Source organism: Nilaparvata lugens, unplaced genomic scaffold, assembly GCF_014356525.2.
Source record: "Nilaparvata lugens isolate BPH unplaced genomic scaffold, ASM1435652v1 scaffold1468, whole genome shotgun sequence".
In the NCBI taxonomy this organism is placed as follows: Eukaryota; Metazoa; Arthropoda; class Insecta; order Hemiptera; family Delphacidae; genus Nilaparvata; species Nilaparvata lugens.
In genome coordinates, this window is record NW_024090251.1 from 45016 (window position 1) to 60125 (window position 15110).

The following is a 15110-nucleotide window of genomic DNA, read 5'->3' on the forward strand; positions in this document are numbered from 1 at the left end:
TGAAACGCAATTATTTTGGCTGGATTTCATTTCACATGTATTTGTGCCAAAATTTAGAAATCAACAAGCCATCACAAATATCAACCACTTTGATATAACACAACCGGTGTTGCTCAGTGACACTTTGGATTTGGTTCTACCGACCGAGTTGTTAACTGTATTTCATTTCGAATCAGGGCACTATGATACTCGCATGTTTTCACTACCACCCTATGTAACACTTGAATCGGCTACAATTGTTTGTCTAATAATTTATATTATAATGTCTATTGTTGTGTTACTCAATAGAAACTATTCACCATACCGTATTGTCTAGACTATGTTAGTACACTTTTATGTTGATTGTATATCGTTAAACGACAACATAACAGACGTAAACTATTCACCATACCGTATTGTCTAGACTATGTTAGTACACTTTTATGTCGATTGTAGTCTAGTCTATCGTTGAACGACAACATACCAGACGTACATTCTTTAGGATCACTACTATCGGAACAGTATTGCATACCGTATCCCAACCAATTGTCTTTAACCATAAAGATACTATTGTCAATAGTTGTGCCAATTTTGTGTATATGAACACCAGAATTTACTGCCAGCTCTGTTGCTGTCCAATCTTGGGTGCCCCACAATAAACTGAATGGTGGAGTGTTGTATCCGGCATATGGTACACCGAAAACTGTACCAGCAGAATTTTCATCTAATTCACATGAATAGTGTGGCCAATCACTGGTACATTTGCCGGCAACCAATTGGTTTTGTCTTGGTGTAATGTGAAATTGACCACCGTCACTATAACCAATGTTTTGCGGTAGATTCACATATACTTTGGGAACGGCAAATTTGTATGAATTCAATCGTGTGCACACATTGATCAACATACGCTTGCCGGCAACATTGTCGGCTATTCTAAGCGACGTGTGTTTGTCAGACAACAAGGCCGAATCCACAGTGTTGTATTCAACAATATCGCCAGGTTTTTGCTGGTGTTGGTCCAATATACCAGTCCGTACAGGAATACCGTAATCTTTGAAGGTGCAAGATTTTAATGCTGGTGAATAGCTACCATTTAAAATTTCAACTGTTGGATCTTGAATCGAATTACGACAAGGATCCAGAAGAAAATCAGTCTTAACATTATCACGTACAGTTGGATTGAATTGACTTTTTCTCAATAGTCGATCTGACGACCAAGGCACTAAATGTGTCCAATTTGAGTATTTTGCGTTGGCCTCGTACACTAACATAGTTTTACACACTGGAAGACCATCATCGTAGCGTGTTGTAACTTCATCATCTTTACATATACAATTTATAGACTCTAACGGTTTGTCTATGCCATCAATTTTACCATTACATATAAATACTGAAGTACACGGGCCCAATATGTCCTCATTTCCAATATAGCCTGGATTTTTACAATTACAAATTAACATGTATTCATTTGTGTTGGGATTTTTATCAACCAAAACCAAATCACCATGATATAAATTACAAGAGTCGGCCAACGATGTTATTGCTAGTGCATAGCCTTCGTTCTCAACTTTATTCTTTGGTATTATTGTACTGTTACCATTCTCATAGTAGTTTACATCCTCACTGAAATGATGGCAACGTACAGCCAACTCACGACAACCAAACAGCGTTGTTGGGTCATCCAGCTTGCATACATGTAGACTTTGCAGATTACAATCTATTTTGTTTTCAATTTCCACAACATCGGGATATGGATCCCAGTGTACTGGTACACTGAATTCTGGTATTTCAAAGTCTGCACCAACAATCGGTTGTACACGATCATTGGCCAACACTAGAGACAATACTAGAACAATTATAATCAATAGAATGATGAGAACACCACTCCACGAATTGTAGGTTTCCATTCTAGGACACAAAAATATACACTATATATATCGAGTTTTATATAATATTTATTATTTATTTTCTACATATTCATTCAGTTTCAACTTTGTAATGATCTAAAATCAGTGAAGATAAATGCTTGTGGAAGTCGACCATTTTCTGAGTGTTCTGTTTGTTAGTGTCCTTGTAATAGGCGCCCGACAGTAGTTCAAATTCAGTGCTGGACACAACAACCATTGTTTGCAGCATCCTATAGTGTTCATAGGTGAATTCAATGTCAGCTTTGCCAAAGTTTATACTTTGTAATATATATTTGTCAATGTTTATTGTGCCATACTTCTGCAATGGTTCTACAACACCGGCTCCAACTATATACTGCATGGTATAATAGCGATACAGGGCATAGTAGATTTGTCCAAAAGTTTCACCGTCTATCGATGGATCCTCACACTCAATATTGCACTCGTACATGTCATTGTCCAACTGACGGAAAGCTATACCAAACAAGTACGGTTGTTCTTTGTAGTATATACGCAAATACCAAAACGTAATTTCAACTTGTTTGGTTGGTGCCGATAACTTTTCCAAATCGACAGCAATGTCGTCCAACGTGTACTCCATACACGCTTTTGCTACAAGCTCCATACTGTGCCAGTTGAATTTTTGACGTGCGAGTCGAGTTTTTATTGTAACTGTTGGTTTTTCTTCAGCACAATTCATATCATTGTCAATACGCAGCACAATTTGTGTTGGTAACAATTGTGCGTCTTCAAGGTTTTCGAGCCCGGACAGATCTGACGACAATGTGTTATTGTTGAAATGTAGGCGCTGCTTCATCTTATAGTAGCGTCTCAGACGCTTATAAACGTGTGCTGTTTTTGGATCTTTTCGGTACTTGGCGTCATCCTTGCGAGACAATATAGTTTTTGGTAGAATTGGATTGGTGAAGATAATATTTGCCGAATATTCAGTTTCGTTGATGAACGGCACAAAAAGTGTCAAGTCAAAACACAAGCGTTTCAGAGTGTGTACAAACTCAATAGTTTTTGGCAAATTAATTGCGGCCGATTTATCACTGGTAGTTGGTGAGACTGCTGCATGCAAACCCGAACTCATAAATTCATGAGCACAACTCAAGTCACTTAAAAATGTCAATGATGATTTATACTCTTCAGTGTAGTGTGTGCTTTTCAAGTTTTCATAGATATCATCCAATAGCCGATTGGTGTTTACTATCGCCTCATTATCAACCAGTTCGATAGATGCCGACGGCGGCGATGTATTGTTTTCAAATTTAACAAAAGACATTGTATCGCGAACAAAACCGAGTTTATTGGACTAAATACAATAATGGTATTAATACAGACTAACGATATAGACATCTTTTTATACACATTCTCTCTCTCATTGATAATATATATTATGTATATACATACATATATATTATTTATTATTTATTTAATATATATAATGCCTTAAAATGAGAAACTGAATGAGTCGACCAAAAGTGTGCTATGAAACTAAATCTTTTACAATTAGTACACTGAGTGAGTGCTCTCTCTCATACAGTTGTTGTGTGAGTTCGGCACTGACCGAAATGACCAAATTTCATAGAGAACGGTAAATCAGTGATACAAATACGAAACCAATGGCAATTTCGTGCCTTATCTATGAACAAAACTCGTCACACAATTGAAGAGTATATAAACGATGTCGAGAATTTACTCATCTACACACCACCACTAAACGTTTGCTAGATAATAGTAGTGAAGACTTATAAAATTGGTCCTCAAACTCTGCTGCCGCCTAGTTGGTGAGCTTGAATTGGTTTGGAAATTTAACAGATTTGTAACATTGAGTTATAATATTATTATTGTGATATCAACCATTATTGTATAAAGTTTACAGCAATGTTTCCACAGTAAAGATCAGAATGGTGTGTTTTTCAAAATCAAGTTTTTCAAAATCAAATATGATTATCCTTATAATGCTACTTTCGGCAATGATCATTATATTTGCAATTATAAATCATGTGCCGAAAACTACAGATCTTGATAAAATAATGGTTCGTGTAGCCACTGACGATCCCAACGCTGTTGCTTTCACGCTCGGCTATTATGAAAGTTTTAAGGCTTACCGCAATGTATATCGCGATAATTTGACTGGTGAAGCAATAATCAAAACTGAAGATGCGCCGATTATGACCAACGGTAAGTTTCATAAGTACAAGGGACACGGTAGAGTTGAAGAACTACCGGACTACACAGGATTCAAAGTGACTGGTATGGATTTTGTTGAATTCAAGTGCCCAACCGGCTATGAAAATGAAAACTGTATGGCAAAGCCAATTTGTGGTGACGGCGATAAAGGTAAATACAAACCGATTGACTATTATCAATTCAACGCATTGTATCGTTATAGAACGAATTATTCAGAAATGCCAAAATCAGGTGAAAACATAACCAAAATACATCCACGAATAAGAGCATTATGCGAGACCAACGGTCACTATAAATTGGATGTGTGTGAAGAAAATGAATTGATTGACCTGGCTACAATGACTTGTAAAGACTATGACATTTGTAAAGACAAAATAGACGGTTACACGCATATATTTGATTTCAAAGACAATCTAGCACGGGACAATTATTACATGTGTAAAAACAAGAAAAGTGTACTACATCGGTGTTCTTATGGAACGTATTATTCGTCTGCACACAACGGTTGTATAAATTCAAGCTGGTGTGTTTCGAAACAAGACACACGTTCGTACATTGATTCAACACACTATAGACAATGTCGAGACGGCAATGAGCATATTGTTGAATGCGAGCACGGAGTTATTGGTAGCGAAGCGGCTAATAGTTTGAGTTGTAAAATAGCAACATGTAGCGAAGAGGTGTACACTCACGACAATGGTTTGTTGAAGTTTGACACAGGAGCCAGGCTTTGTGATGATGAGAACAAACCGTTCGAAGTCCAATGCAATACAACATCTACACAGAGAAATAGACGAGCCAATTGGATGTCGAATTTCGTTGCATTCACATACAAAGACTGGCCAAAGCATGTGTATTCGAGGACTCATCGTGGATGTATAGAAACACCAGAGGATTTGGACGCAATTGTAAAGCCTGACGCACAGCTGTCTATCCGTTGGTCGGAACTAATGTCGGAACCGCACAAATTTGACGTAACAAAAAAACACATTTACAAATGCAACACAAAATACAGATGGGATTATATGCGAGGAGAATTGGTACCAAACGATTTACCCACACCGTCTGACAAACAACAACGTATGTTTGTCGATTCGGCAAAGCCATGTCAAGATATTGCACTTCCAAACGATAGAATGCCATGGCAAGGCTGTGCTGTTACCGAACAATTTCCCAAAAAGGCGCCACACGCAATATTTACTGTGGAAATTGGACAAATATTGTACGATGATCGTATTGCGTTATGGCCATACTACGATGAGGAAGATTCCCTGTATTGTGGTACAACCGTCTTTTTCAGGGGTCGTTATTTTGTTGTTGAATTCATACAGTCCACACACCCACCAGTTGGATTTTATTCACACGAAGCTGGTTTGAATATTAAAATGGCAAATGATATATTACCGTTGCAAAGACATCGACCAAACAATATACGTACTCGACTTCGTTTGCGCGGTGTTGACTCGAGCTACTATAACGAAATGGCAGACATATACAATGAACGCGTTTGGTATTTTATATCAACAGGTAAAACAGATCGACTACAATTCCCTAAGAGTGCAAACGAAATTTCTACTGTACATCAATCTATTGAAGAGAATTTCTGTGACAAATATGTCAGAACAAAGGATTACAGCGACTACACAACATTTTACATTTTGTGGCATAACATAACTAGTTTTGATGAACGCTACGACATTCTACCAAATGATGAACTATACATAACTAAGACTGGTGTATATTCATATGAAAATCATGAGTTGCCAGCATATAGACCTTTGGAAATTACGAGGACACAACTTATTCGCGATAACATAGAGATAATTCTCAGATATGGTACCATAGAAGTCATACACAGAGGTGATATCAAGTTCCATCTACCCTAATAATAATCAATATATATATGTAATATATATATATAAATATATATATATTAATGTTATATTTTGTGTGTTTGTGCAGTTTCCTTGTGTGTGTGTGTGTATATCTGTAAAATAATAAAGAAAAATGATTACAACTATTAATATGTGTATTGTATTTATTTTGGCACTAGTGTGCATTGTGTTGTACATTTTGTTTAAAAATGATTTGAAGAATATCAATTATGATTTCACAAAGTCAAGATCAGTCAATTTCCCTGGACGTTTTAGTGAAAATCTAAAGCGAGACTGTAACATCGAACGAGTTCTCAGTATGCTAGACAGTCAGTGTGATGACATTTGTCTGGGACCAGATACATTTCGTTCGAGCAATGGTGTTTGTGTAAATACAGTAGTGTTTGAAAAGAGTGTACCACTCGACGAATGCAATCCAAAACTCGGTGTTGTTGCCTACTTGATTGGCGATACACAACTCGGTAGAACTCGATTGCAGTGTCTATCAATTGATCCCGGCATACAACCAAACAATCCAAAAGCCAAGAATATAATTTGTGGTGAGAATGACGACGATGGTTTCACAAACATAAACTATTTAGAGTCTTTTCCACAGATTGATACTTGTCGTTGTGAATACACAAACCAAACACCAATTGTTATTGCAAACACTGAATCGATAAGAAAACGTGCAGTTTGTGTTGACAAAAAATCATTGAAATTATTCCAATATAATCGTCTCACTCTAGAAGACCAAACCGGTAGGAAAACAGAAAAAGGTTCAAGAATAAAGAGAAACTAGTGTTTTTAAAATCAATAAAATTATTTCAATATACTCTAGAAGACCAAACCGGTAGGAAAACAGAAAAAGGTTCAAGAATAAAGAGAAACTAGTGTTTTTTTTTCTATCTCAAGTTCTTGAATTCACATTTGACTGAATCAATAGTTTTTTGTAGTATAGGGTCTATCTTGTCAGACGGTATTGTATTGTTGTATAGTGAGGCCTCTATTGCGTCTATAACTTGTTTATCGACAGCCGAATTTGGTGAAGAATTATTTGTATAGAATGAGGTTTTGTGCAGCATTTCCGAAATATTTAGTAGCGGTTCAGACAATTCGTACACCAAAAGTACAGCCAGATTAGCGTGTATAGCACTCATCCAATCCAGTTTTGATTTGGCATACGTATCGAATTTGTGTTGTTGGTCATGTATCGGCTTTGGATAGACATTGTAGAGACGTACAAAATCTACAGAGACAAATTGATTCTCTTGTCTTGAAGAAGACAATCTGTTCTGATGGCTCAATATATTGTCAGTAATTTTATGATGAAACAAATAGACACCAGTAACTAGATAGCCCAACGACAGTATCTTTATAATTTCCTGTATAGAATCACTGTACTTTATCAGTTGATAGTGACTTTTACATATATTGCACGGTAGAATATGATCTATATTGTATACTAGTGATGGAAAATTACAAACATCAAGCATAAGTTGTGAATTTATAGCATTCTGCAATAAGATTGACGTATGATGAAGGAAACTCCAATACAAATTTCCCCATTCTTGTACAGTAAATCGATTCACATTGACAAATCTCTGACTGATATGTATTTGTGGATAGACTGATCGCAATTTGTCAATCAACGTTTTCAATTGATGAATGTAGGCCGTTGTTTGTGTTGAAACTTCAAATGTTGCATTATAGTTTTTAATGAATGCAACAAAAACCGACAAAATCTCATTGTATTCGGCCAGTTTCGATGTTGTATAGTTGCGATCCAAGACACGCATACTAGCTGCTGAATATTGTAATAGTTCACTGATGGTTGTGACTTGGTCTTTGGCTGACTCGGCATCTTGGTCAGTTTCCATTTCTATTACTAAATGTGTGTGGATATGGGGTGGAGTGGGTTCACATAAAATACAAGATGTGTGTGTTTGTTACTTTCGTATAATTATTTATTACTATAGTTTCATACATCATATATTATAAATGTGGGATGCAACCCATTAGTACAAATATTTTATAGTAGTCTATGATATAATATATACAAATAAGTTTAATTTTTTGGTTGTTCTTGTGGTTTAGTGTTTTTATGTTTTTCTGCTGTATTTTCAACCGGCGTCGAACAACTTTTATCATCTTCGTCGAGTACAAATTCACAATTATACTCGTTGTAATAGTTTCTCAATGTTTCAACATTACTTTCGCACACATTTATCATCTCGGGTGTGATTTGGCTACTCGATCGAGACTCGTCGCAATCATCCAAATAGTACACTTTATTTGTATAACCTTTTGCATTTATCATGTTGTGATTATTGCCAAAGCAATCGAAATTGCTTATAAAAGTGTAGTACAGTTTGTCGTCGAACTTTTCATTTTTGTCACATTTTCTGTTTATTTCTTTATTGCGTGTATCGTTTATTGACATGTCCATTCTCATGCCAAGATTGAATGTCTCGTACTCGAGTGTACGCCCTGTATACAATGCCAACAGGCGACCGAGTACTGTGAGATCATGAAGAGAAACATAATTGTATTCGCCTTTTTGTGTTGTTCTTGGTTTCAAATGTGTAAGAACAGGCACGCGAAATGTAATTTTGATTCCATCGTACGATTCTTTTTCATTTTGTCTTATCAATTTGAACAGTCGGTTTGATGCAAATTGTGAAACAAACACAGCAAATTCAGACGGCACACAATAGTTGATCAATTTACCCAATTCAAAAAGGTTAGTATTATCCAGATATGATCTTGTCTTTAGAAATGGATGGTTGTACAACATATCGGTATCATCATCATCATTGGATTTCTTTGCCTGCTTACTGTTGTTGGCAACACCACAGTTAAAAACCAAATTGAGCTTTCGTTTCATTGATCCTTTGAATAGTGATAACGATGATGACGGTCGATTCAATCCAATTGCTGGTAATTTTGAAAACATGATGCCTGAAGCCTCTTTGAATGTAGCCCATGATCGATAGACAATAAAATTCAAACAAAATGCCATATAATGATCAAGTCCTGGATACTTGTCCCATAGGTCTTGATATTTGTGTGCATAACAATCACGTAGTACATCGATAAAATGACTTTGCAACACAAATGTGGGCTCATAGTGAAACAATCGATCAAGTATAGATATATCATCCAACAGAGTCATAGAGCGTAGAGTGTCGTAGTCTTTTTGGAAATCGGCTGTAATAAATTCATTCAAGACTTTGGCATATACAGGTAGATCAGCTGCAGGAATACCGGTTGTAGTTCTACTACTACTGATGGGACCCTTGGATGACGACGAGTCGGTTGGTAGGAGATTGGTGAAATTTCTAAAATAATCCAAATTGTAGAACTGTTGTTGTTGTTGTGGCTGCGGTGTCTGTGGCAGTAGACCAGGCATTGGTTGATGTAATATTTGTGCTGCTGCTGCTGCTGCTGCTGCTGCGGTTGAATTTTGAGAGATTGGCATTGGCATAGCTGCTGCTACACCATTTGGATCCATTTTCTGTCCTATACAAACAATTAAAATCAAAAGACTGAGTTGTGATGGAAATGTGATACTCTTATTATATTGAATCAATCCGACTGATCAAGGCACAATAACTATATCAAAATGACCACTACTAAGATCATTTCTAAATAGAAGGTGTGCTCCAGAAACAATAGCACACGGCTGTTGTCGATCTATAGTTACACAGACAAAGAGGCGTTGATTTCTATATACATGAAACGATCGACAAAAAACAACAGCGGCTGCACACAATTCACATATACTACCAAAAGTACTAGGGTGCATCATGTCTTCATAGTACAGCTGTTGATTGGCATAGTTGTTTCCATCGGGTGCGTATGTATTGTGTTGATAAATTTCCCAATTTTTAACAACATGATCCACAATAGTTTCTCTCACTGACTGTGCTCTATCTGCGGTCGAGTACAATACATAAGATATAGCTGAGAACAAGCAACCACCGTCGGCTGGCATTCTAATCAGTCTACATTCAAGTTTACTTTTATCGTCGTCGGCGCCGCCGGTGTATATATCAATAGACATAAAGTAATGTTGTGAGACTAATGTTTGTTTATTAGACTATTGTAGTTGTTGGTAGTGCAACAAATTTAAAATTGAAAACACTAACTATACTATAGAATAGACATGCGACAGTGTTGACTACAATCATCCAACTTGAAAATATCAAACAGAGTATAAATTTCAAAATACACAATTGTATGGTACATCGTACATTGATGTTGTTGACTTGTAATCGTAGCCAACAATTTCATTGATATGATTGTAGTAGACACGAACATAGCAGAGGCCAAGCGGATTTATCTTTGCACCAAGTATGTATAGCGTTTCGGGACGATAAATTGGTGTTTTCAACGATTTAATATTCAATAGTCTTGGCAGCTTTGATACATGATAGAATTGAAATGTTGTATTTCTATCGTAGGCGCACGTATACAAGTGTGTAGTGTCGTGAGCGTACACAAGACACACTGTTCTGTATGTGGCCATTTCCATGTCAAAAGTTATGTTGTATGAATTTTTGAGACTTATACTACCAACAACATTTTCAAATGTATCGCTGGCAAAATCATAATACGTTTTCATATTGAATCGATACTCTATTGGTGGCACACTCAGATCACAATTTGTTGATGCGCGTACAATTAGACCACCAATAGGATCCATCATATCGTATGGTCGATCATTGTACTCTTGTTGCAGTTTAGACCACACGTCCACCGGCGACGACGACTCATTACAATTGAACAGTGTTCGTACACTAACACCACCAATTTGACTTGCATACGCATAACGTTGGCTATAGGTTAGATTGGTTGCAACAGTTTGCTTGTATCGAAACACATCCGTTATGTAGACGGCTGTCGAATGTCTATACTCCCAATAGTTCCAATTTCTTATATTGCCAGTCTCGTCCACCGGCAGTATTACAGCTTCAAATGTGGCAGACACATTGAATTTTGTGTCGTACAATAATCCATATTGTAAATCACCATACCTATTGTAGCAACGTGTTTGGTTCCCAGTTGAATTAATAACCACAAAAAATCCACGGTACAATGGCTGAACAACAACTGTATCTTTGGCACAGCGCATAATAACATCTAGAAATTTATCATAGCAACGCAATGGTCTTGGTCTTATGATATATCGAAAATTTTTCGGATCAATGTCAGACGTTAGTGCTACAAATTGATTTTGCATTAGAGATTGTGTCTGTCTGTTTAAACTGTTTTCAACATAGTGCCTATCGACGACTCGCGGATCATGCTGTGTAGCCGTATGTATAGCATTGTAATATTGTAGGAAATTTTCTGTCACCAGTTTAGACTGCGCTACTCTTTGAACATTGTTGCGGTCGTCGATCATCGATTCGTCACGAAACAAGAGGTTTCGGATGTTGTTAATAAACTGTATATAATAAGTTGAACTAATATTGTGCATAACTAGTCTTTCGTCAATGGTCAGCTCATCGTCGCCGCCGCCACCCAGTGTATTTCCAGCTCTTATGAGTGACATAAGACCCCATATAGTCAATTGATTATTGACTCTATCAAGAAACACATCGTTGTTACTATTATCGGCACAAGCAAAGGTTTCGTATATGGAACGAACGCGGACCACATTCAGTGTAGGTTGAACACACAATTTGTGTACAACACCGTCAATTTTTTCATTTGTTTCCTTTATCAAATTTTCAATAAGTTTGTGTGTATAGACTGAATTGTTTTTGGACCGATTCACATTGGATAGTATAAAAATTAGTGCAGCTATATGTTTAGAGTCGAATGTTCTCACTATTTCCCACAACTTTATTCGTGTTGGTTCATAATTGTAGAAAATTTTCAACAAATTATCAACGTACAACAAACGTGATTTTTTCTGTACAGACATGTTTTTTGAATATTATTTACTGGGCTCTTACAATGCACAAGTTGGCTGTAGACTATTGATAAACTGTAAATGCTATAGAGACTACAATTGTGAGACTACTTTTATTCAAAAAATAATAAACGAAAGACAATCCTATATGGGCTGTATAGCTTACGAGTCGAAAACACGTAAACGTGTTGGACATCGATCAGTACCAATAATGTTGGGAAGCTATATTGATTTTCGTATACGCGGTAAGCAGGCAGTTCAAAATAGTCGAGCACAATGGGGCGCTGTAATACTCAAAGGTATGGCCAAATTTTATCCATCGTTTTCAACATTTGACGCTTTGTCTATGCATATGCGCGAGAAACGTGGACACAAAATTATCGAATGGTATACATATGTAGACGGTGAAGGTTTAGCTATACGCTACGAGAATAAAACGGTTGAATGGACTTTTAGACGTGAAACAAACAGCAATAATTGTCCAGACCAAGATGACAATATGTTCAGGAACAATAACGAATGGGTTGCACTACTCAATAAAGCCAACCCGTTCATCACTAATCGTACTGTTCTTGCCTCTGAATACATAACCATGTTTGATATTATACTAACCTATCCTTACGACATGAACGATTTGAAAAATAGACAATTGTTGAACGGTGCTACAATAATCAACAAATATATCGATTATGATTTGGCAAAGAGAAAGAAAAAGATGGGTGTAGGCTGCCAGAAAATGTCGACAGCATTTGAGCAGGGCTCTTTGTATATTGCACTAAGCAAAAAGAATAATACATGTGAGTCGGAGGAGTGGAGCAAATCCTATCCGCAAAACTATGATAGTACACTACACGAGGGTCGAAGCAACAAGACAGCTCACTATTTACAAAATGTGATACGAGCGTCGAACGATGCTGTACGAAACTCGCGAGCTCTAGCATATCCGCGCGATGCCTTTGGCTATTTTTGCCCGTTGAATACAAAAGATTTGAAGTCGGCTGGCGAACAAAATGTACTAGCCGACTATGTGATAATGACAGAAGAAAGTGATGAAATGCAGTTGTTTCATTTCATTAAAACTGACAAAATACTGAATGTAATCACAACTAAAGCCACAACACAACCACCGCCGCCGAATTGTATGTACATAATAATTATCAATGGATTTTTCACAGATTGCTATATTGACTGGTCAATGTCAAAGTTTATAAGACTAAAGCAAGAGTTTCCACATGTTACAACAAACTATTATAAACCGTACATACTCTTGTCAACAAAGGCTTCGATTCCCATCAAGTACCACGACAAGTATGACATTTACTTTTCACCGGCTGAAACAACTGAATACAAAATTATGTTTCCAGAAATGTCGTATCTTTCGTTGACTGCAAAAACGTTGGACCGCATAAGTGTTCGAAAGACACCGTCACCGAAAAGTACAGTGGCCATAAACAATATCAAAGGTTGCATTGCAAATATACAGAATGAATTCCACTACAATCTGATGCGTATGTCACTTGGTACTACATCGTACATTGACATTGACAAACAGACAAAAGAGAAAATTATGACTTGTGCTGTATTGGGAACGAGCGCAGACACCAAACACTTTCATACTGTGTACCGGCGTTTGGACGACGAATTCAATCTGCAAAGTCAATTGCAAACCTATAGTGATACCGCCAGCAATGATATTGATCAGCGCAAAGCAACAATTAGTCTCATGACAAAACTGTATGATCAAAACAATCTACTTGTCGAGTATATAGTTGCCAACGGCATGCCCTACGATCGTGTGAGAAATGTAGAGAGCAGACACCATGTAGAAACGTATGTAACCAGTGTATTTGGGAAAGATAATTTCGATCCACCTCCTGTATGGAATCTCCGCTTGTGGGCAAGTTTCGGTAATGTGAACGGCGCCTGTGTTGAAGATGGTGTAGTTTTAGATAGGAAAACGGTAGATCAAATACCACCAATTCACTACAACGCGTGCATTACTGTGGATTTCACATTTGCAACCACAAAACAATCGGCAACTGCCAAATTTGTAGCCGTCAACGACACAAGTCTCAAATACATAAGCAGCGAAACTTTGATTGGGTGTTTAATTTCTGAACGTGAGGTGTTTGTTAAAAACAGCAAACACTGTAATGCGTTATGCGGCAAGATTGGCAATCATTATTATTATTTGCTTCACTTTCTACCAAAGAAAAACAATACATATACAAATTTAAACGTCCACCACATACTCAGCAATAAAGTATTGACTGTAATTGTTACTGGTGTGCATGAAGCACCAGTCGGTGTTGGTACCAAATTTGCAAACTCATTTGGACAGAAAAATATCTGTTCACAAATAAGCGATCTATCGTCGTGTTGGGGAGTTACACGTGATGGCCGCAAAGTGCATGCTCAAATTGTCTACAGTTCTGTATCACTTATCGGTCGTGTGCCATCCGGTCAAGTATTCAATATGTTGACTTCTGACGATCTAGCTATTGGACCAAACGGTGAGATTATAGCACCAGTTGATCTTGTAATACATTACTTGCATCCGTACACAAATATCAAAGTGTTTGACGTTAAAGTGGATACACTTACCAATGTGAATGGTTTTGATTCTCAGTGTCTGGCCAATGTGAGTAGAGCGTTGCGAATGGAGAGTGTACAAGATAAAGTTTTACAACTTATTGGATTGCACGGATTCAAAATACATATCATTGATTGTGATAATGAAGAGCGAATGGTAGTTGATGATGATGATGATGAAGACAAAGACTAGTAGGCAGTTCTTCTCAAATAATAGAACAATTTACAAAGTTCGACAAAAGTTAGAGGACGATTGTCTGTCGGTTTATTTATAAAGGGTTTGTACATGATCATATAGTTACCATAATATAGAAAAACTAGATAGACAAGCAGCAGAATGGCAAAAAGGCATACAAATACAGACGCTACCAACGACCATATCCATGACGCGCTAGCCGAACTTGAGGCATTGGACATTATAAAAGATATAAGATTCGAAGATGATGATAACACCACCACCAATACAACTTCTACAAATGATACTTTTGAATATACTAGAGATTATTCGGAAGCACTTGCACGTATTTCAAGTCTCATAACATTCAATAATGACAACATTAGCAGCAGCATTACCGATATATCAAAAGTGCAAGTACACTTTGATGTGCATCGTCTATTTGTCATGGGATACAGCTT

The 15110-nt window shown here is 37.0% G+C and overlaps 1 protein-coding gene across 1 annotated transcript; it reads left to right on the plus strand.

The window, feature by feature from the left end:
- The first annotated feature begins 10285 nt into the window (after window positions 1-10285).
- On the plus strand, window positions 10286-14671 carry LOC120355438. The gene has a single exon (XM_039443807.1). The coding sequence runs from the start codon at window positions 11893-11895 to the stop codon at window positions 14665-14667; it is 2775 nt and encodes a 924-aa protein (XP_039299741.1). The 5' UTR covers window positions 10286-11892; the 3' UTR covers window positions 14668-14671.
- Window positions 14672-15110: the final 439 nt, after the last annotated feature.

What these genes read in the sequence shown, in the direction of transcription:
- LOC120355438 (XM_039443807.1), top strand. Translation starts at nt 11,893, where the DNA reads ATGTTTTTTGAATATTATTTACTGGGCTCTTACAATGCACAAGTTGGC.